Source organism: Myotis yumanensis, unplaced genomic scaffold (genome assembly GCF_028538775.1).
Source record: "Myotis yumanensis isolate MYYU_CA2020_CCGP unplaced genomic scaffold, mMyoYum1.0.hap1 SCAF_1, whole genome shotgun sequence".
NCBI lineage: Eukaryota > Metazoa > Chordata > Mammalia > Chiroptera > Vespertilionidae > Myotis > Myotis yumanensis.
The window spans coordinates 14,889,460-14,912,363 of NW_027223752.1; the positions used below are offsets into that span (position 1 = coordinate 14,889,460).

General features: G+C 51.0%; 1 protein-coding gene across 1 annotated transcript in view; it reads left to right on the top strand.

The window, feature by feature from the left end:
* Window positions 1–22,904, top strand: part of LOC139010127 (cytoplasmic dynein 1 heavy chain 1-like) — a 64,895-nt gene that overhangs the window by 11,197 nt on the left and 30,794 nt on the right. Inside the window, exons 3-30 of the mRNA XM_070414216.1 lie at window positions 1,728–1,901; window positions 2,132–2,387; window positions 2,716–2,902; window positions 4,122–4,393; window positions 4,483–4,710; window positions 6,165–7,241; window positions 7,872–8,051; window positions 9,629–9,778; window positions 11,239–11,385; window positions 12,507–12,647; window positions 13,421–13,597; window positions 13,725–13,835; window positions 13,913–14,032; window positions 14,558–14,797; window positions 16,297–16,452; window positions 16,570–16,683; window positions 16,894–17,004; window positions 17,089–17,298; window positions 17,465–17,611; window positions 17,804–17,970; window positions 18,051–18,224; window positions 18,745–18,910; window positions 18,991–19,179; window positions 19,271–19,465; window positions 20,053–20,335; window positions 20,569–20,669; window positions 21,513–21,672; window positions 22,602–22,845. Of these exons, the coding sequence (XP_070270317.1) occupies window positions 1,728–1,901; window positions 2,132–2,387; window positions 2,716–2,902; window positions 4,122–4,393; window positions 4,483–4,710; window positions 6,165–7,241; window positions 7,872–8,051; window positions 9,629–9,778; window positions 11,239–11,385; window positions 12,507–12,647; window positions 13,421–13,597; window positions 13,725–13,835; window positions 13,913–14,032; window positions 14,558–14,797; window positions 16,297–16,452; window positions 16,570–16,683; window positions 16,894–17,004; window positions 17,089–17,298; window positions 17,465–17,611; window positions 17,804–17,970; window positions 18,051–18,224; window positions 18,745–18,910; window positions 18,991–19,179; window positions 19,271–19,465; window positions 20,053–20,335; window positions 20,569–20,669; window positions 21,513–21,672; window positions 22,602–22,845 (5,877 nt within the window). The remainder of the gene's footprint in view (window positions 1–1,727; window positions 1,902–2,131; window positions 2,388–2,715; window positions 2,903–4,121; window positions 4,394–4,482; window positions 4,711–6,164; window positions 7,242–7,871; window positions 8,052–9,628; window positions 9,779–11,238; window positions 11,386–12,506; window positions 12,648–13,420; window positions 13,598–13,724; window positions 13,836–13,912; window positions 14,033–14,557; window positions 14,798–16,296; window positions 16,453–16,569; window positions 16,684–16,893; window positions 17,005–17,088; window positions 17,299–17,464; window positions 17,612–17,803; window positions 17,971–18,050; window positions 18,225–18,744; window positions 18,911–18,990; window positions 19,180–19,270; window positions 19,466–20,052; window positions 20,336–20,568; window positions 20,670–21,512; window positions 21,673–22,601; window positions 22,846–22,904) is intronic.

Genomic DNA, 22,904 nt, shown 5'->3' on the forward strand with positions numbered 1-22,904 from the left:
TAAATATACAGATGTTGTAATAGACTGTGTTCGCTTTTAAAACTTGTTATTTTGAATAATTTCAAGCTTACAGGAGTTTCATGACTAGTATATAGAACTCCCAGGTATCAGCTGTTAACATTTAGCACGTTCGCATTCTCATTTTCCCCCTGAACCACTTCAGAGTTGGTTATAGACAACCTGCCTCTTTTCCCTAAATACTTGAGAGTATTTCCTAAGAACAGGAACATCCCCATCCTTAGCCTCAGCACAGCGATCAGCTTCCGGAAATGCAATATTGGAACAATGCTGTCCTTCAGGTCCAGGGTTCTGACTGTCTTGGTAAAGCTCCTCACAGCAGTTCTCCCGGGACCCAGAGTTCAGTTCTGTGTCTGTCTGTGTTGGTCCTTTGTGTCTCTCATGACGTTGACCTTGATAAGGACAGATGGTGGTCTACGGCACATCCCTCAGTTGGGTTTGTCTGTGTTGTCCATGGTCAGATTCAGGTTGTACATTTTTGGCAGGAATTCTGTTGCAACTTTGTTCCTCTCATGGTGTCCAATCAGGGAACCTCATTGACATTTTAGAATATTAAGTATTGTATATAAAATACTGGCCTGGGAACAGGAAAATTCAGATATTAATTTTCTTAAAGATATTAATCCAGCTACCTTTGAGCACCTGCTATACATAAGATATGCAGTAGATATGTAAACAATAAACCCGGGTCCTGTTCCCCAGAAGCCTGTGGTGTTTGGGAGGAAGGTGGTGAGTACACAGCCATCTCTGCACCTGACGGTCTTAGCGGTGCGAGCTGCCCTGAAACATGGAGGTCGGCGAGATTGCTTCTTGCTAGGGCAGGCCCTGTGGAAGAAGCAGTGCAGGAAGCGGGTTTTCAGGGTTACTTGGAATTTCAGCAGCTGAATATCGATTCTTAAGCAAAGGCACAAAAGCACATGACACGTTTGGAGAAAGGAACATCTAGCTTAAGTAGTGACTGAGGTGGGGAAGGGAAGGGGGGCTCAGCAGGGGATGGAACTGGGAGAGCAGTGGGGCCTGGAATGCCCACTTTCACTTTAACCTGGGAGTGACTTTGCTTATTCAAGCTGATATGTGACTCTGGACCATAAGTGAATGGTACAAATTAGTGTAAGATCAGATTTAAGTACGTTATGGCTTGTAACCTGCAGTTGCTAGGAAGGTTAGCGTTAATGAGGCCAAGGTTATGAATGTAACCCATTTATAAGACAAATGAATTTTGCTTGGTTTCACGGTCCCTTATTATAACCATAACCTTGATTTGGTTAGTTCTCATGTGAGTAAAGATGAGCACTGTGTTTCAATATTCTATTCTTAATAGGATTTTAAAATTGAAACAGTCAAATGAATATTTTTGTTTGTTAATCCTCACCATATATTTTTTCCCATTGCTTTTCAGAGAGTTGAGGGGAGGGAGGGAGGGAGGGAGGGAGGGAAGGAAACATCAATGTGAGATCTCACATCAACTGGTTGCCTCCCACATGTTCCCTGGCCGGGGATGGGGAGCAAACCCGCAACCAGATACGGGCCCTTGCCTGGGAATCGAACCGGAGACCTTTTGGTGCGCAGGTTGATGCTCTAACCACAGAGCAACACCGGCCAGGGCCAAATGAATTTTTAATTTGTATGCAACACAGAGAAGGCCACAGTTGTCAAGACCGATTAGGAATGAGACTTTGTGTTCTAATTTCTTCTTTGCTTTCTTGTAGCTTGGCATTCATTAAACGCACTCCAGTCATTGATGCAGACAAACCAGTGTCTTCCCAGCTCCGTGTTCTCACGCTCAGCGAGGACTCCCCATATGAAACCTTGCATTCTTTCATTAGCAATGCGGTGGCTCCTTTCTTTAAGTCATACATCAGAGAGTCTGGCAAGGCAGACAGGTAAAAACCATTTTCCCTTTGTTGGTTTGAATCATACTTCACTACGTCTTCACAAGACATTGGAAAGTGATGTAAAATTCAGGAATCGGGAGGTAGAGCTAACAACCAAGAGGATGTAAATCTGTTGTGTTAATAAAATGTTTATTATTAATATCTGACAGATCTGAAATAAGAGCATGTCTTGGAGACCAGTAGTGCACTAAGTTTTGAAATATTTTCTGTGTTTTTAGGGATGGTGATAAAATGGCTCCTTCAGTTGAAAAAAAGATTGCGGAACTTGAAATGGGACTCCTTCACCTGCAGCAAAACATTGAAATTCCAGAGATCAGCCTGCCAATTCATCCAATTATTACAAATGTCGCAAAGCAGTGCTATGAGCGTGGAGAAAAGCCCAAAGTTACAGACTTTGGAGATAAGGTTGAAGACCCAACTTTTCTCAATCAGCTACAATCCGGAGTTAACCGCTGGATCCGAGAAATTCAAAAAGTAAGAGCACAGGCTGAAAGTAGTTGTAAAGGCTTCATGTCTGTTATCTGTGAGGTAAATTCTTGGGTGACTGTTGGCCGAACCTGCCCTTGGTGCCGGGACTGCTCAGCAGGCCTGCCAAGCCCGGGGAAGTGGGAGACGCGCGCCATCACCCTGAGCCTTCGTCTGACCTCTTTCCTACCTGTGACAAGTTCAACTACTTGTCATTTGCAGGCAGGAAATCCACTTGAAATATGGAAATTAAATTGTAACGCATGCGTTTAGTTAATGATACTTTTCCACCTTTATTTAAATGTGAATACCCTTCAGTGTTATTTTATGTTTAAAGGTGACCAAACTCGACCGAGACCCCGCTTCGGGAACGGCCTTACAAGAAATCAGTTTTTGGCTGAACTTGGAACGTGCGTTGTACCGCATACAGGAGAAGCGCGAGAGCCCCGAGGTTCTGCTTACGCTGGATATCCTGAAGCACGGCAAGCGCTTCCATGCCACCGTCAGTTTCGATACTGACACAGGTAAAACTAGAACTGATCATCGATCAGGCAGTTAATCTGCCTTTTGTGAGACCTTGCTGGTAATTGAGATGAAAGTTAATGTATGCACCACCTTTCCTTTTCCTCTCGCATCTTGTCTCATATCTCCCCCAGTCCTAGGTAATGAAAGTGACTTTCCACGGACCCCCCGTTTCCTCCCGGGGTTTGGAGGACACAGCCGGTTTCTAGGCCTGAGTGTCGGGAGCCGTGGGAGTTCCATCCTGTCCCTGTTACTCAGTCCCCCGGGCAGGCTGTGCTTTCAGTGTGAAGTCAGTGTGCCCCAGACAGGCGGCAGGAAGACTGTTCACAGAAGCAGCAGTTACTTGCCTGCAGGGCTGGGGACAGAGAGCTGCTCAGTACTTCCTCTTCCTCCTCTCACCTGCTCCGTCCTGTTCTCTGCTCCCCTCCCTGTTCTGAAAGGGGGCGAGGAGCCTTTAGTTTTCGGCGTGGGCCGCAGTGAGTGGTGTTTCGTTAGCACCCAGTGGGCACATGAACGTTGGAGCGCTCGGGCACAGTTAGCATGTGTGTACGACTCCATGCCCACGAGGCCCGCTAGAGCCAGCAGCCGGACCACAGTCGGCAAATGTTAGAGGAGATTTTGGGTGGAAATCGTCCTATTACATTGATCACACTGTACACGTTTACTAATGTGGAAAAGTATAGAATTTTCTGTAATACCTCCAAAACCTTTATGTCTTTTTAACATGTTTTCAAAAATCTTGTGCCAGAGGAAGTAAAAAACTAGACTAGGACCCAGGTGTTTCTGTGATTGTGTCAATAACGTACTCACCTAAATTGTGCCATGGGCATAAAATTTAAATTCTAGTGTTTTTAAAGATGACGAAATTCTAGTTTTTTAAACTTGTTTTTAGTAGAACATTTAGATAATCTAGAAAGCAAAAGAAGATGAACTATGAGGGCATCCCTGATGCTCTTTAACAAGTGAAAATGAGGCTGTGCTAGGATCATCCTATTAATGAGTTTTTTCCCCGAAATATCAAATAGTTTCTTTGTCACTAAATCTTTTGCAACATTAAACTGTCCCATCATGAGGACACATTTCCATTTACTTTCCCAGTAGTAGGCCTGTACGGAATATCCTGTAGTTGCATTACTTTTCAGTCGAGGTAAGATTGACATCTACCATTATGTTAGAGTCGTTTTACTTTATATGAAAACCATTAACTGTCTCTTAATCTAGGTCTAAAACAGGCTTTGGAAACCGTGAATGACTACAACCCTCTGATGAAAGATTTCCCTCTGAACGATTTGCTGTCTGCCACTGAGCTGGACAAGATCAGGCAGGCTCTTGTGGCGATCTTCACCCATTTGAGAAAGATCCGGAACACGAAGTATCCCATCCAGAGGGCCCTGCGCTTGGTGGAGGCCATTTCAAGAGACTTGAGTTCCCAGTTACTCAAAGTGTTGGGCACTAGAAAACTAATGCATGTTGCTTATGAAGAATTTGAAAAAGTACGTTTTACTATATCAGAAACCAACCTCGGGGCATTAGACCAAACTGCGCTGTAATAACAAGCTTCCTTTCTGAAATTACATCCTAGGTTATGGTTGCGTGCTTTGAAGTGTTTCAGACTTGGGATGATGAATACGAGAAACTTCAGGTGTTGTTGAGAGACATTGTCAAACGGAAAAGGGAAGAAAATCTGAAGATGGTGTGGCGAATCAACCCTGCCCACAGGAAGCTTCAGGCTCGCCTAGACCAGATGAGGAAGTTTCGACGGCAGCACGAACAGCTGAGAGCAGTCATCGTCAGGGTCCTGAGGCCACAGGTGTGATTCCCATCCCAGATATTCACGCATGATTGTTTCAGATGAACTACTTGTTTCTGTTTTGCATTATTACTCCTTTAGCTCCGTCTTGTCGCTGTCATCTTTAAGATCTAGTGATTCTGTATTATATTGTTTCAATCCAAATCTTTAACGTTCTCCACCCATTCATTCCTACCCTCAAATTGCATGAACCCTAGAGCCAGAACCTGCAACCCACTGCTGAACTAGCTGTGTGACTTGGACACATTATTTAACCTTTTCTCCAGATTCCTCATCTGCAAAATCTATACTAAAAAAAGGGTAATATGCTAATTAGACCAGGAGACCTTCCAGAAGACCTTCCGGACGTCCTTCCAGACAAAGCCATGGTGGCAGGGCCAAGGAAGAGGTGGTTAGGGGCGATCAGGCCAGAAGGGGAGGGCAGTTGGGGGTGATCAGGCCAGTGGGAGTGGGGGCAGTTGGGGGCAAGCAGGCCGGCAGGGGGAGCAGTTGGGGGCGAGCAAGCTGGCAGAGGGGCATTTGGGGGCTATCAGACCAGCAAGGGGGAGCACTTGGAGGCAAGAAGACCAGCAGGGGGGGCAGTTGGGGGCAAGAAGGCTGGCGAGGGTGGGCAATTGGGGGCGAGCAGCCTGAGTGGTTAGGGGCAATCAGGCAGGCAGACAGGTGAGCAGTTAGGAGCCAGCAGTCCCGGATTTCGAGAGGGATGTCCCACAACCAGCTGTCGGACATCCCCTGAGGGGTCCCAGATTGGAGAGGGTGCAGGCTAGGTGGAGGTCCCGCGGCCCCATGCAGGAACAATGATTGCTGCAAGCACCTCTGAGAGAAAGCCGCCCTCATGTTCCGGCCCGATGCCAGACAGTTCAGTTTCTCCCTGTGTGAGTCTGGGTCCGCAGAGTCTTGCTCGGAACTGGAGTTCAGAGCAGTCAGGAGCTTGTATCTCCCTCCCAATTCAAAAAGACAACAGCATACCCAATTGCCGGCCCGTTTCTGCGTGCCTCCATACCTCCGCATTTCTGCACCTCCGCACCTCCTCCCAGCCTCAGTGTGCCTTTTTCTTTCCTTCTTCCACTCAGCCAGCCTTCCCATGGTTCTGGATGATATCCATTTTGTCTTTTAGTTGTAGTTTTGATGTGGTTGTGTGAGGCAGCAAGTTCAGGTGTTTACCTGTGCCGCCATCTTGGTTGTCTCCTGGTTGATTCCTGATCAGGGCACTTGCCCAGTTTGCAGGCTCCATCCCCAGTAAGGGGCATGCAGGAGGCAGCCAATGGATGATGTTTCTCTCTCATCATGTATCTCTCCCTCTTCCTCTCTCTTAAAAATGTTTTTTAAGTGTTTGCTAGAGTCAAACAAGCATTACCGAGGCTGACTGGTAATTTGTGTGTGTGTGTGCTCTGCTGGTGTACAACAGAATACAGCCTTCATTGGTAACCTTGTCACGAATCCTTCCCTTTCAGGTCACGGCGGTTGCACAGCAGAATCAAGGGGAGGTCCCTGAACCCCAGGATATGAAAGTAGCTGAGGTTCTTTTTGATGCTGCTGATGCGAATGCTATTGAGGAGGTAAACCTCGCCTATGAGAATGTCAAGGAAGTGGATGGACTGGATGTTTCCAAAGAAGGCACAGAGGCGTGGGAGGCCGCCATGAAGAGATACGACGAGAGGATTGACAGGGTGGAGACCCGGATCACTGCTCGCCTTCGCGATCAGCTCGGCACGGCCAAGAATGCTAACGAGATGTTTAGGATTTTCTCCAGGTTCAACGCACTGTTTGTCAGGCCTCACATCCGCGGGGCCATCCGTGAATACCAGACCCAGCTAATCCAGCGCGTGAAAGACGACATCGAGTCTCTTCACGACAAGTTCAAAGTCCAGTACCCACAGAGTCAGGCGTGTAAGATGAGCCACGTGCGCGATCTGCCGCCTGTGTCTGGGTCCATCATCTGGGCGAAGCAGATTGACAGACAGCTGACCGCCTACATGAAGCGTGTGGAGGACGTCCTGGGCAAGGGCTGGGAGAACCACGTGGAGGGGCAGAAGCTGAAGCAGGATGGCGACAGTTTCCGCATGAAGCTCAACACCCAAGAAATATTTGACGACTGGGCCCGGAAGGTGCAGCAGCGGAACCTGGGCGTCTCGGGGCGCATCTTCACCATCGAAAGTACCCGGGTTCGTGGCCGATCCGGGAACGTCCTCAAGCTTAAGGTCAACTTCCTCCCCGAGATTATCACACTTTCAAAAGAGGTTCGAAACCTCAAGTGGCTTGGTTTCCGAGTCCCTCTGGCGATTGTGAACAAGGCTCATCAAGCCAACCAGCTCTACCCGTTTGCCATCTCCCTGATTGAGAGCGTGCGCACCTACGAGCGCACCTGTGAGAAGGTGGAGGAACGGAACACCATCTCTCTGCTGGTGGCCGGCCTGAAGAAGGAGGTGCAGGCCCTGATCGCAGAGGGCATCGCCTTGGTGTGGGAGTCCTACAAACTCGACCCGTACGTGCAGCGGCTGGCGGAGACTGTCTTCAACTTCCAGGAAAAGGTGTGTTCCGGGCAGTCCTCCCGTGGCCAGGACAGCTGGCTCACCATGTTGGTCTCCCGTAGCTGCGGGATTGAAACAGGAGACGTGGGAGCTGAAAGGGAGAAAGGGCCACTGGGCTGTTTGACGGGATGAGGGCTTTAGGGGGGCCCCTGAATAACTAACACCTGAGTCTAGAAATCAGTGGAGAGATGACCGGCACAGGAGTCGAAGAGCGAAACGAGAGCTTTGTTCCTGATAAAGCTGCCTGGAGAGGTGCTTGCTGTCGCTCCACCCTGTCCTAGACTTCCGCCCCGGCCCCTGCGCAGCTGGCCAGTGTAGGTCCTGCGCCTGCCACCGCAAGCAGGCCAGAGTGCGTGCGTCTGGTGCACGCTGGCTCCCGAGGACGGAAGCGAGTGGAGCCCATCTTACTTCTGCTCCCAGTCTTATCAAGCAGAGGCCTTCCCTCCCGTGAGCAGGAGGGAGGGGCAAGCTGACAGTCTCCATACATTTCCCTTCCCTCTCACCCAGTAGGATTAGCTGTTTATGGAAAAACTTCTCTGCCTCGAGCATTTGTCAATTGAGAAGAATGTACGTAAAAATTAAGGGATGGAGTGAGTAGATGTTTTAAATATTAAATATACTTCCCTTTAGGTGGATGATCTGCTGATTATTGAAGAAAAAATAGACCTGGAAGTGCGTTCCCTGGAGACCTGTCTGTACGATCACAAGACTTTCTCAGAGATCCTGAACAGGGTCCAGAAAGCTGTGGACGACCTGAACCTGCACTCGTACTCCAACCTGCCCATCTGGGTCAACAAGCTGGACATGGAGGTGAGGCTGGGCACTGAATGGGTCCTCACTGACATGGAGGTGAGGCGGAGAGACAGAGACACACATCGATTGGTTGCCTCCCACACACGAGATCGATCCTGCAACCGAGATACGTGCCCTTGATGGGCATCTAACCCGGGACCCTTCAGTCCATGGGCCAATGCTCTATCCGTTGTACCAAACCAGCTAGGCCTTTCCTTCACTTATTTTTTTCTTTTCTTTTATTTCATTGATCAGCTGCCTCCTGCACACCCCACACTGTGACCTCCTGGTTCATAGGTCGATGTTCAACCACTGAGCTACGCCAGCCGGGCATGCTTTCCTTCCCTTTTAAAAAGGGTAAATCAGTGGCGGTGTATTCACACAAAGGGAGACCAACAGAGGGAAAGCTGACAAAGCCCACTCTACTGAGTCCACTGACAGTCTCAGCCTTCCTCACAGCCGCCCTCACAGCATCCCAGGTGGTCCTGTGGCCAAGGCCGACTTTTCACAAAGACACACAGGCGTCCTGTTCGCAGAAACTTACTTGTCTCATTCTAGGTCAGAGAGAAGATTTTGTTCTTTACTTGTAACAGAAAGTGGTCAACATGGAGAGTGATAGATGTTGATCAGACTATCGTGATCATTTTGCAACATATACAAATATCTAATCACTAGTGGCCCGGTGCATGGATTCATGCTCATTGAAAGGAAATTAATTAGAAGGTGGCTGGCAGGGCGGGACTAGGCAAGATGGGCTGGACATGCCCTGGAGCCAATCTCCCTGGGTCCCACCCTGGCCAGCCACACCTGGGGCAGTGCTGCAGCTCAAAGGGCGTCTCTGGAGTGAGCGGGGTCCCTCCAGCAGATGGGATCCCTTGGCCTGGCCTTGCGGGGATTAGGCTAAAACTGGCTCTCCAACATCCCCCAAGGGGTCCCAGATTGCAAGAGAGCGGTTCTTGGGTTCTCACTGAGAACCACTGCTGCCAAGTCACCACAGCTCAGCAGCTCCTGTGTTGAGCGTCTGCCCCCTGGTGGTCATTGCGCGTCATAGCTACCGATCAGGTGGTTGGATGGTCACTTAGCCTTTTACATATACAGATTATGCCATGCCTGAAACTAATGTAACATTATGTGACAATAATACCTCAACAATAAGAAAAAGAAAATGGTTTAATTTTCAAATTACAGTTTTCTAGTTTTATCTCTGAGGCGACCAGGAAAACACTTTTGTTTTGTGAGTTTTCTATTATATTAAACAGTATCAGGACCTTAGTTGCATATCTGAGTTTGTGTTACTCTCCTTACCACATGTATTGGCGACTCGGCCCTCAGTGGGACAACACAGTGAGCCTAATGGAGACAGTTACCTGAGGCTGGGAGGAAGCGCCAGAAGCGAGACTCAGAATAGAGGGAGGATGGTTACAATTAACTCTTTATCTTTGACCTAAAGCCTCTGTTTTCTTTTTGTTTTCTTTTTTTTTTTTTGAGTAAGGAAAGGTTTATTGATCAAGAAGGTGCCTCTTCTTTCTATTTAATGTGCTCGGTCAGCTCCAGTTTAGAAGACTCACTGTTCTGCAACACTGCTTTCTCTGCAGATTGAAAGAATACTGGGTGTCCGCCTGCAAGCTGGCCTCAGAGCTTGGACCCAGGTGCTTCTTGGACAAGCTGAAGATAAATCAGAAGTCGACATGGACACAGACGCGCCACAAGTTAGTCACAAGCCTGGTGGAGAGCCAAAGATCAAGGTGAGTGTTTCCCAGAGCATCCCATGCAAGTAAATGAACCTCTGCCCTGAAACGTACCAATGAAAAAGCCTCTCACCATGGAAACCTGACAGACATCACCTCACCCGGCGACCCAGGCCAGCATCCCCCATGATGTTGTGTGGGACTGTGCGGTGTGATCAGAGGGTGCCTCGCCCCCAGGATCTCGTCCAAATCACTCTGCTGCCTTGAGGGTCATTGGCACAATGCCTGACCAGTGCCCAGGTCAGGAGAGGAAGATGGGAGACTGGGAAGAGTCGTGGGATGGGCTCTGGACGAGAGCCTGCACGTGTGACAGCCTGTGTTCCAGGTCGGGGTGCTGGGTCAGTGTTAACTTCTTTGCTGTGGTCATTGTGCCATGGCCGGCTTCACGTCAGAGCAGGCTGGTGAAGGGCGCTTGGGAACTTCCTGCTTTCTTGGTGACTCTCCTGAAAGTCTAAACTTAGTTTCGTTTTTAACAAATGAAAAATGTACACAGAAAAAAATAACCCTCTGCTTTCCAAGCACACGTGCAAGAAATCATTTCAGGGACTGAACGTAATCTCCAAGTGGACGTTCAGGCTATGACACTGACCCGTCCCTGTCTTAACATGAATCTGGGTAGGAACTGCATGGATGAGTCGGTAATAGCTCGGTGGTCACACCCTGGACACAGTCTGTCTCCAAGCGCCTGTTCGCATTCCTGTGCGACGTGGTCAGTGGATCCTAGCAAGCTTTCTGGAAAATTCTGTTAATTCAGACTGTGCTAATAGGCCCTGTCTCCTGATGTGGGAGGTGGTCGGAGACATGCGCACCTCACAGGAATTTCCTAAGTGCCGTGTTGTTTTCTGTAGTTTGTGTAATTATCAGTAAGAAAGGTATCACGAATCAGAAGCCTAAAAGAACTGCAAGTAAAACTCTGACCTGGGGAAACGTTTGGCTTTCTTTTCCTTCCCAGACTTTACCTTCTCAGTTTTTTTCCTCCTAATGCTTGAAAAATGTTTTCACTTTTGAATATTACGGCTATTTATCCCCAGAGCATATTTTTTAAAATACTGAGAGTCAGGAAAGCAAATGAGTGTGTCCAAGTGATAGAGTCAGGTGGAGATGGTGGGGAGTTCCTGACCAGCTCCCAGCACCGGCAGGTGGCACAGGCAGACCTGCCTCAGTGAACAGGAGCCCAACTGCGAATGCCAGCTCATGTCCCTGCTGCAGCTGCGCTGGGCTCAGGTGCACAGCCCAGCAGGTGGTGCCTCATTGAGCACCCAGGCATGGGGGACCTTCGGGAGGCTCAGCCTGCCCTCCGACTTGCATCCCTGGGGAGGGCCCAGACCGCAAGCATGGCACTGCAGAAGATCATGGTTCAGAGGGAAGCAGTTTAGTAACTTAGAGAAAGGGTGATGCATCAATACCATTCTGTTGAAGCAGATCGCGGAGTAAGACATGAAATCTTTGCTTTTCAGAATGTCGTTCACGAGCTCAGAATAACCAATCAGGTCATCTACTTGAACCCGCCCATCGAAGAGTGCAGGTACAAGCTGTATCAGGAGATGTTTGCCTGGAAGATGATCGTGCTGTCCCTCCCCAGGATCCAAAGTCAGAGGTACCAGGTGAGCCTCCTGGCCTCTCCCCGGTCTCCTTAAATGCAACTCTTGGTGTCTTTTCAACTCCCGGTCTCAGGCCCTGCTCTCTAAGGGGAGAAGCCTGTGTGCCTGACTTTTCTCGCAGTACTTTTCCCAGTCGTCGCGTTTGCAGCTCAGGTCTCAGTGGCTCTTAGAGAGTCCCTCCATGAACTTGGGGGAATTTTACTTCCTGCTTCTTTCCCCCACCCCCACTTTTTATTATGGGAGTTTGCAAACATCCGCACAAGTCGGGGGAATTTATATCACCTTGCTTTATTTATCAACACGTGGCCAATTTTGTTTCATTTGCATTCCCCTGCACACACCCTACCAGATTATTTTAAGACAACTCCCATAGAGCAAAGAACACTCTACCGACCACTTGGTCCCGCCTGGGCCTCTGGGAACAGGACTGGTGCTGTCAGATAAGCAGCTCCCACAGCCTCTGCTCTGACAGGCTTGTCTGGAGCGTAGTGTCCTCTTAGGAAGTGTATCTCTTTCCTTAACTTTGAACACAGACTCAGTTTTTCAGAGATTTTTCTGCAGTAGCAGCTGCCCGTGGGCTCACAGTCTCGGCAGTGTGGGCCCAGATGTGGCGACGTGCACCTGGGGGGAACGAGCTGTGGGTGGTGCCTGCCCCTCGGGTCTGTGCCTGTGTTTCCCCTGCCTCTCGCCAGCACACGTGTGTTTGCAGTTCTCCTATTTGTCTCCTCTGGAACGCACTAACGCCAGCCCCTCTTGAGCACTGATCCCCGTGCCCTGGGGCCCAGCAGTTCCTCCCTCTCTTCTCAGTCTTCCTGTCAGTGAATAAACTTGACCTCGTCCTCCTCCAGCCACCTAATTTCCCTGCTCCTCTTGGCAAACATGAAAGAGCTGCCTTCATGGCTGCTCCTGGGCCGCTGCCCCTCAGGCGTGGTTGATCTCTTCCTTTTATTGGCTTGACGAATTAAATGTAAGTAGGCTTCTGTCACTTGTGACTGGTAAGTAGATGTTGTCCCTTAAATGCCATTTTTATCGTGGGCTGGTCTTTCAGTTCATTTTTACTGAGAGGTGCCCCTGAGATGAGCAGTGTTGCACACATGCGTTCATCTCCGGCTTTGCTTGGTCAGGTGGGCGTACATTACGAACTGACGGAAGAGGAGAAGTTCTATCGGAATGCTTTGACACGGATGCCGGATGGCCCCGTGGCCCTGGAAGAGTCCTACTCTGCAGTCATGGGCATCGTAACTGAAGTCGAGCAGTATGTCAAGGTAAGAAGCTCCCAATTTCCATCTTAGACACTTAGGAGCATGAGATATAATGACGAGGAAGCTAAAAGGTCTTGACTAAATGTAATATGATTCAGTAGATATTTGCTATTTTAATGCAAAGAAAAATATTGGACAAATCTTATGAGGTATTATCATTTTGGAGGATTGTAAATTTTATTAAAATTTTTTAAAATATAGTTTTATTGATTTCAGAGAGGAATGGAGAGGGAGGGAGAGAGAGACAGAAACATCAATTATGAGAGAGAATCATTGATTGGCTGCCCACACTGGGCATGTGCCCTGACCAGGAATCTAACTGTGACCTCCTGGTTTATAGGTCAACGCTCAACCACTGAGCCAAGCTGGCTGGGCAGATTTTATTCTTTTTTTCTTTTTTTTTAAATATATATTTTATTGGTTTTTTACAGAGAGGAAGGAAGAGAGATAGAGAGTTAGAAACATTGATGAGAGAGAAACATCAATCAGCTGCCTCCTGCACACCCCCTACTGGGGATGTGCCTGCAAACAAGGTGCCCTTGACTGGAATTAAACCTGGGACCCTTCAGTCCGCAGGCTGATGCTCCATCCACTGAGCCAAACCAGTTAGGGCGATTTTATTCTTTTTTGATGTGAAAGTTCTGAGAATTTGAAGTGGGAATTTTTTTTAATGGTAGTGAATGAACATGAACCTTTTTAACAGAACATGAAGATATGTATCAACATTCTACAAAATGAAAGGCCAAACTGTAGTCTGACTATGTTCTTGTCTGCAGGTTTGGCTCCAGTACCAGTGCTTGTGGGATATGCAGGCCGAGAACATCTATAACAGACTCGGGGAAGACCTCAACAAGTGGCAAGCTCTCTTGGTTCAGATAAGGAAGGCCAGAGGGACCTTTGACAACGCGGAAACCAAGAAAGAGTTTGGGCCCGTGGTCATAGATTATGGCAAGGTGAGCCCTGCTGGCTTGTTGAAAGGTGCCGGTTGCTCTAAAGGCGGCCTCTGGGTCTGGCTGAAATGGAGTGGGACTGCAGCATGCCTCTGAGGCGGACGCTCTGTCTTGTGCTCGCTCACTGCAGGTGCAGTCCAAGGTGAACTTGAAGTACGACTCCTGGCATAAGGAGGTTCTCAGCAAGTTTGGGCAGATGCTTGGATCCAACATGACAGAATTCCACACGCAGATCTCCAAGGTGAGGGGATGGGACCTGTCGGCGCAGGGGTCTGCGGGTTGATCTCGGCTCCAGCTGAGCGCTGTGCTCTCTCGCAGTCTCGCCAAGAGCTGGAGCAGCACTCGGTGGACACCGCCAGCACCTCGGACGCAGTCACCTTCATCACCTACGTGCAGTCTTTGAAACGGAAGATCAAGCAGTTTGAGAAGCAAGTTGAGGTGAGTGAGTTCTAGGAGTAGTTAAAATTCTCACCGAGGGCTCTGACTCACCACCAGCCCTTGAGGCGCGGCCACCGGTCACCTGTATTGTCACCACCTGATGTGCTTGTTAATGTGCACATGTGGCATCCAGGCATCTGCATTTTAGAGAGCTCTGCAGGGGTTTCCTCTACGCACTGAGGTCTGAGAACCACTGGCTGTTGATCTTCAAGTCATCAAACTTGAATTTCCTTTTTATAATTTGGGAGGGGGTGGGGTGGAGCAGCATGCAGAGGCCCTCTCCAGGGCCTTCGGGATGCAGCTAGGTACGTAGCTGGACTGCCAGGGAGGCTCTCGGGGCACTGCCTCTGATCACAGCACCCAGGTGACCGCACACTCGGGGTGGGAGGCTTCTGGAGAAGGGCAAACGTATTGATGTTTTATATTCTGTTGCCACTGTGACTTCTCTACCATAGACCCTGACGGTAGTTTATTGTTATTATTGTCATGGAAGCAAAAATTTAATTTACTTCTTATCTCTCAAAGCTCTACCGCAATGGTCAGCGCTTGCTGGAAAAGCAGAGGTTCCAGTTCCCACCCTCCTGGCTTTATATTGACAACATCGAGGGCGAGTGGGGGGCCTTCAATGACATCATGCGGCGGAAGGACTCTGCCATTCAGCAGCAGGTGGCAAACCTGCAGATGAAGATCGTCCAGGAGGACCGGGCCGTGGAGAGCCGCACCACCGACCTGCTGACCGACTGGGAGAAGACCAAGCCCGTCACGGTGAGTCTGGCCCTGAGAACCCGTAGCCAGCAGCGTGATCTGGTGTCCGTCTTCAGACTAAAAGGCCTGGCCCTGGCTCTGCTTTCTGATGATGAAGACTTTTTCTTTTGTCATGAAGAAAGCAAAACTTAACAGATAGGACGGTTGGAAACTTGAGCGCCAACTTCCATCTCTTGACCCAGAACCCCTCCCTCATGACAGTCCCTTCAGTCAGGAGATGGTTTTAAAAATTTTCTGTTCTTACATTATCCTCTGAAACAAACTCAAAAATTGGAATTTAATTTCTTGTGGACACAGGCCGAGCCTCATGCTGCTGCAGGCTCTCTGTCTCTGTCATCGACGTCGCAGTTAGTAACTGTCTGTACCCAAGAGGAACTGCCATCTCCGGTCCTCTTGGCTCATCCAGTATTTGTCGAGTTCCCCCTGTGTTCCAGGCGTCCTGTGGGCATCGGGATATAGCAGTGAACAGAAAGACAGGAGCCTCCCTCTCGGAGCCACACTCCCAGGGGAGAGACGGATGATAAATCCGGGCAAGGAAGCATGTACTTATTCTTGGTGCTATGTGCTGTGGGAAGGTGGGCCCATGGGAGAGGGTGTGGGTGGTGTGCTGCTGTCAGGGGAGGTGCCATCTGCGGGGACCCCAGACGAGGGGAGCTGGCAAGTCCCGCAGGCGCCTGAGGGGCAAGGGTTCCAGGCCGAGGGGAGCGCATGTGAGGCTGGGTGAGGATCACGATGGAGATGAAATCTCACTCGTTTGGGAATGTAATGTGTGTAAGCACAGACAGGAAGGGTGTTAGTGCCCTGAATGTTAGCCTGGTCTCGTGAGGATACAGGTTTTCCACAGCAGGCCTGCCTGGTGGCCGGGGTGGCCTCCCACCATCCATCAGGCAGGGCCCTGCCTGCTCTCAACCCTGTCCCAGCGGATGGGCCCGGACGTCCTTATTTGTGTTTGACTTTGGTTCGGGAGCCCTGGTTCTGAGGACTCTGCAGAATGCTGGTTCCAGTGAGGGAGTGAGCACTGGTCACCAACACCTGAATGGCTCTGCCCGTCACCTTGCTGGTGATGTGTCGTAGTCAGGACTGTAACGGACGTTTTAGTCATTCCCAAGGTCATTAACGTGGAAGGAAGTGTGTGGAGGGTGCGAATGCTGAGCGGAGGCCGTCCCAGGGAGAGCGACGCATGGTTTCTCGGGCTTCTCTCAGGAGCCGATGGGACAGCTGCCTGTCGGGGAGGGTGTGCTGCAGGCCCCTCAGATCCAGTGTCCCCAGGTCAATCTTCTCTCCCGTCCCCCAGGGCACGTCGTGAGCTCATGGCTGAACTGAGAGGCGTCCCACCTTCCTTCCTTACATTTTTATTTGTCAGATGTGGGTGTAAGCATGGCACTCAGAACTGTAACCACAAGTGTCCAGGACTCCAGCAGGCTCCCTGCCCCCCTTGGAGCCGCAGCGTCCATCTGTCCTGGACACAGCCTGCAACTCCCTGCTCTGTCCGCTTTTAGGGCAATCTCCGCCCGGAGGAGGCGCTGCAGGCTCTCACCATCTACGAGGGCAAGTTCGGCAGGCTGAAGGACGACCGGGAGAAGTGTGCGAAGGCCAAGGAGGCGCTGGAACTGACGGACACGGGACTCCTGAGCGGCAGCGAAGAGCGCGTCCAGGTACGAGCCACTGCGGAGAGGCCGGGACGTGGCTCCTCGTCCTGACTCTGCCCCTGACCCGCTGCATCCTGACACGGTCTGTTTCCAGTCTCACTGCCTTACTGTTCTTACTCACAGGTGGCCCTGGAGGAATTACAGGACCTCAAGGGCGTTTGGTCGGAACTCTCCAAGGTCTGGGAGCAGATTGATCAGATGAAGGAGCAGCCGTGGGTGTCGGTGCAGCCTCGGAAGGTACATCTCAGTAGTGTCTGTGTGTGCCTGCAGGCCCTGGGAGTTACAGGTTTCCTTAGAGACCCCCCAACAAGGAGCTCACAGGAACTCACCTAACCCCTGTGTGTCATGTGCACCGCTCATCCACCTAATCTAACGTTTCTTTTACAACCATCTTTAACACGGAGAAGAATGCTGGCTAACTGGGGATCATGGTTTTTCTCACGACAGCTTCGGCAGAATTTGGATGGCCTCCTGAACCAGCTGAAAAACTTCCCCGCCCGCTTGCGGCAGTACGCATCCTACGAGTTCGTCCAGCGGCTCCTGAAAGGCTACCTGAAGGTGGGTGACGGGCGCTGCAGTCGGGGGGCGGGGGGGGGGGCCACTGGGAAGCGCTGCCCCGGGTGACCTGCTGGCTCTCCGCAGATCAACATGCTGGTGATCGAGCTGAAGTCCGAGGCCCTGAAGGATCGCCACTGGAAGCAGCTGATGAAGAGACTGCACGTGAACTGGGTGGTGTCGGAGCTCACCCTCGGGCAGATCTGGGACGTCGACCTGCAGAAGAACGAAGCCATCGTGAAGGATGTGCTGCTCGTGGCGCAGGGGGAGATGGCGTTGGAGGAGTTTTTGAAGCAGGTGAATTCCGGGACCGGCCGCACCTCCGTGTCACGTTTCAGGCTGCCGTGTAGCCTCGCGCCGTGTAACAACGGAGCCCCATCCGGGATCCTCTGTCCCTGTCACACGGTTGCCGTGCAGGTGAGTGCCCACACAGTGATGACCTGCGTCTCTGGTTTTGGTGCAGATAAGAGAAGTGTGGAACACGTACGAGTTAGACTTGGTTAACTACCAGAACAAGTGTCGCTTGATTCGAGGCTGGGACGACCTCTTCAACAAGGTCAAAGAGCACATCAACAGTGTCTCCGCCATGAAGCTGTCTCCGTACTACAAGGTACCGTGTGGGGAACGTCCCCTCCCCTCAGGCTTCCCCTGCTCTGGCCCTGCAGTGCCTCGGAGGCAGTCCTGGCCTGCTGGTGCATGAGCCAGGTAACCGGGCGGGTCTCGCCCTGCATTCTCGGTGAGGCTGCGTGTCTGCTGGGAATGGGAGTGAGTGGTTGAGCTCTTCCTTCCATCTGCCCACCAGGTTTTCGAGGAGGACGCCCTGAGCTGGGAAGACAAGCTGAATCGCATCATGGCCCTCTTTGACGTGTGGATCGACGTGCAGAGGCGCTGGGTCTACCTGGAAGGCATCTTCACGGGCAGCGCAGATATCAAGCACCTGCTGCCCGTGGAAACCCAGCGGTTCCAGAGGTAGGGCCTCCCCATGGGTGAGGCGGGCTGGGAGCCACTCCTCACACCAAGGCTGACCTCGGCTTCCACCCGACTTGTAGCATCAGCACGGAGTTCTTGGCGCTCATGAAAAAAGTATCCAAGTCTCCCCTGGTGATGGATGTTCTCAACATCCAGGGGGTGCAGAGGTCCCTGGAGAGGCTGGCAGACCTGCTGGGGAAGATCCAGAAAGCACTGGGCGAGTACCTGGAAAGGGAGCGGTCATCTTTCCCCAGGTAAGCCTTCCGCTGTGCTGCTGCCGGCCCTCCCCTCCCTCTGGGCCTGTGGCAGTCACTTTAATGTCAAGGGTTTTGTCACCGATCATCCATTTAATCAGTACTATTTCCCTTTCATGCACTGATTCCTAAGTGCAACAGATAATCCTTAATTTCCTACATGGATTTGTTTATTAGGCTTCCTTTAACCTTCTCCACCTTCCAGGCAGCTTGCATCACTTACAGATTTAGTTCTGGTTATTTTCTAAGTGGCATCGCTTTTCTGAATAATGTACTTAGCGTAAATCAGACAGGTTTTTAAAAATTGGGTTTGTGAAATAAGGTGCGTGATGTCAGATTTATTGAATTCCTCTTTGGTGTCTTATTAGGTGAGGGTGGACGTTTGCTGGGGGAAGGGGAGTTTGGGTGTGACCAGTCCAGGCTGAGGCTGGACAGCACCTGCAGTCTGGCCTTGTGCCCTGGTTCCCCTTATTTGTTTCTGTGTAACATCTGAGGAATACGGATGCTGTTTCCATTCTAGGTTCTATTTTGTGGGTGACGAGGATTTGCTTGAAATCATTGGAAACAGCAAGAATGTCGCTAAGTTACAGAAGCACTTCAAGAAGATGTTCGCCGGCGTTTCCAGCATCATCCTGAACGAGGACAACTCTGTTGTCCTGGGCATTTCATCCCGAGAAGGAGAGGAGGTAGTTCGCTGGGGCCTGCCTCTTAGAAAGCTTCTCTCCCGTTTTTGCACACCTTAATTCTTAGATTTCACTTATTTCAGGTTATATTTAAAACTCCCGTGTCAATTACCGAGCATCCCAAAATCAACGAGTGGCTCACGCTGGTGGAGAAGGAGATGAGAGTCACATTGGCCAAGCTCCTGGCTGAGTCTGTGACGGAGGTTGAGATTTTTGGTAAAGCCACTTCAATCGACCCCAATACCTACATCACTTGGATCGATAAATACCAGGTAACACAGTGTAGACGTGGGGTGGGCTATAGGTGAGGGCAGGCTGATCTCTAAAACAACCCTCTTGGACCTTGTGTCTCGTGTCTTTCAGGCCCAGCTTGTGGTTTTGTCGGCCCAGATAGCCTGGTCTGAAAATGTGGAGACAGCCCTGAGCAGCACGGGTGGAAACGGGGACGCAGCAACCCTGCAGTCAGTGCTGAGCAACGTGGAGGTCACCCTCAACGTGCTGGCCGACTCGGTCCTCATGGAGCAGCCCCCGCTGCGCCGGCGGAAGCTGGAGCACTTGGTCAGTCCCGTGCCCGACTCATTCCCTCCCTGTTCGGCTCCGTGCCTTCAACTCAGGCAGTTGAATCCTTTCTGGAAAATTTTCTTTTTGCACTAGGGAGAACAGTAGTTAGCAGACGGATATGCCCTGGAATGGGTATAGGGCTCTGTGTCCCCCCCCTGAAAATAATCTGGGTGGAGCACAGGGGTTATATATGCGACATCATCCTGGTGAAAGGGAAGTGGTGCCCTTGACCTGAGTCTTGCACTCCTCGTCTCCTTTCAAGGAGGCGCGGAGGCAGTCGGCAGGCCCGGTGAGGTGGGCAGGGCTCTGCACCCCCAGTGCAGCAGAGAGACGGCTGGGACAGGGACAGCTGTTCTCCCGATGGGGTGTATGCTGGTTGCAGAGTTCGTACTTAGCAGGTGTTTCGTGTTTGTTGCCGCTTTTGACTCTAATCACACTGATGACCAGCGTTTCTGAAAGTGAATTAGCACCTGGGAGTGTAGTGAAGACAAACTCAGCTCTGCGTGTCGGTCTCCCCAATAATCCACACGCCCAGAGGGCACAGCACTGCTCAGCCATGACGAGCTCTCGCGCTCTCTCTGCAGATTACAGAGCTGGTTCACCAGAGAGACGTCACCCGGGCCCTGATCAAAAGCAAGATCGACAACAGCAAGTCTTTCGAATGGCTCCGCCAGATGCGGTTTTACTTCGACCCCAAGCAGACGGACGTGTTACAGCAGCTGTCCATCCAGATGGCAAACGCCAAGTTTAACTATGGCTTTGAGTACCTGGGAGTCCAGGACAAGCTGGTGCAGACGCCCCTCACTGACCGCTGCTACCTGACCATGACGCAAGCCCTGGAGGCCAGGCTGGGCGGGTCCCCGTTTGGTAAGTGACTCCACCATCCTGGACGTCATTTTAAAGATTGAATGATTTCAGTGTATTTAAATCATCATATATATTTCCTAATCACGTGGCTACTGTGTTCTAAAAACTAAATTTGTCTTCATTTTTTACATTTGTTTTTTAAAACGAATTGCTTTTTACAGTTGTCTTAACGATATAGCTGAGTCCCACTGAGTGATGGACTCAGGCACTGAGTCGCCTTCTTCCTGTAACAGGGCCTGCTGGGACCGGGAAGACCGAGTCTGTCAAGGCCCTTGGCCATCAGCTGGGACGCTTTGTTTTGGTTTTCAATTGTGACGAAACCTTTGATTTCCAGGTGAGCAGCTTTGTGGGGTCCACACAAAATTGGATGGCCTGAGAGGGTCAGGTGGGGATACCGTGCTTGCGCCTCTCAAAGCTGACGTCCTTGTTGCCCAGCGGGGCCTCCGAGGCCTTTGGGGACGGGAGCTTTCGGTCCCCACCTGTGCTTCAACATTGAGCTTCATGTTTTCAGAGTCCCCTCATTAGTGCAGCATACCGCCTTTCTTAAAGAAGGGGTCCTAAATGCAGGTTATGCAGAAAGTTCTTTAAGCCCTGGATGGCTTGGCTCAGTGGATAGAGCGTTGGCCTGCGGACTGAATGTTCCCGGGTTCGATTCCAGTCAAGGGCACATGCCTGGGTTGCGGGCTCGATCCCCAGTGTGGGGTATGCAGGAGGCAGCCGATCAATGATTCCCCCTCATCATTGATGTTTCTATCTCTCTCTTCCTCTCCATTCCTCTCTGAAATAAAAAAAAATATATATATATATATATATATATATATATATATATATATATTAAAAGAAATGTTTTAAGCAACAGAAAGTGTAAAATACAAATGACAGCTTTGTCATTAGGACTTGGGCACAAGAGGAAAAGGTGTGAGGGCCCCTCTGTCCACTAAGGACCCCTCTTGTTGAAGAAGCTCTTGCTGTGGCAGGCGGGCCCTCGCCTCACTGTGAGCCTGATTACATCTTCACAGCCACCTTGGGCGGGAGGTGCTCTTAGTCCCACGTCGGAGATGAGCAGACGTGGGTTCCCAGATGGCGCTTGCCCAGGACCGGGTCGGACAGGTCACCGCAGGCAGGATTTGAGCCAGCGCCGCGGCAGCTGGTTTTAGCGCCCTTGTTGCTGTTTCAGGCGATGGGACGCATCTTTGTGGGCCTTTGCCAAGTGGGAGCGTGGGGCTGCTTTGACGAGTTCAACCGCCTGGAGGAGCGGATGCTGTCGGCCGTGTCCCAGCAGGTGCAGTGCATCCAGGAAGCGCTGCGGGAGCACTCCAACCCCAACTTCGATAAGAGTAAGGCTTCCCTCCTCCACGGCCTCTCGGAATGTGGGTGGAATGCCACTGGGGACGGCTTTGATCAGAAGTGAGGGAGCATTTCATTCGCTCCAGGACTCACTGTTGCAGGCAGGGTGCAGATGGAAGGGAAGCCCGGGGCATCTCCGCATCAGCAGTTTGCACGGCTTGTCCCAGAGAAGCCCAACCCGAGCATCCCCGTGCCCCTCCCACAGCGTGTGCCTTTGTGAACCCTGGGTGCTCCCCCTCCCTCCCCGGAGCCAGCCTTCCTCGCCACCTGTCTGGCCAGGGTTCCGCAGAGCTTGGGGAATGAGGTCAGATAGGAGCGCCTGCAGAGAGCTCCGAGGGCTGCATCACTGCGAAGGGAGAGGCACATCAGGATGAGTGCACCCACATGGCAATGTTGGGTAGTTCCTGTGCACAGTTAACTTGCAGAGTTTCCTTTTATCCCAGAATAACAGTAACTTGTCCTATGAAACAATGTCCAGACCTCCTACATAAAGCAAGTAGAATCAGCGAAATCAGTACCTGGAGCAGGTGCATGCCACCCCGCAGGCTCAGTGTGGGGTGTTTTTAACGATCCTCAGAAAGGGTAACTCATGACCGAAGCCAGCCAGTCGTGTCACTTGGGTTGGTTTCATTTCTGCAACCATCCTTAGACTGCATCGCTAGCTGAGCGTTGGCCTGTGACACACGGTGTCGCACACCTAGAGCAGGGCTTTCTGCCTGGGGTCAGTCTGTTCCATAGTTGGACACGTCCGTGGGTGAGGTGTGGGGAGATGGTGCCTGCAGAGAGGCCTCGAGCGGCTCCCTGCAGCCCTGGGCTGTGCGCTTCGAGGCCAGCAGGGAAATGGTGCTTTGTAATTTTAGAGAGATTTTTATGTAGTTTTTGGACATCGTGAGTCTTGACGTTCTCCCCCAATTTTCAGCCTCTGCCCCCATTACTTGTGAGCTGCTGAACAAACAAGTCAAGGTGAGCCCGGACATGGCCATCTTCATCACCATGAACCCTGGCTACGCGGGCAGGTCCAACCTCCCAGACAACTTGAAGAAGCTGTTCCGGAGTTTGGCCATGACCAAGCCCGACCGGCAGCTGATTGCCCAGGTCATGCTGTACTCACAGGGCTTCCGCACGGCCGAAGTCCTTGCCAACAAGATCGTCCCCTTCTTTAAGTGAGTGACTCAGTGATTCATAATCGCATTTCTAGCTGGTGCCCAACGTGCCCATTTCA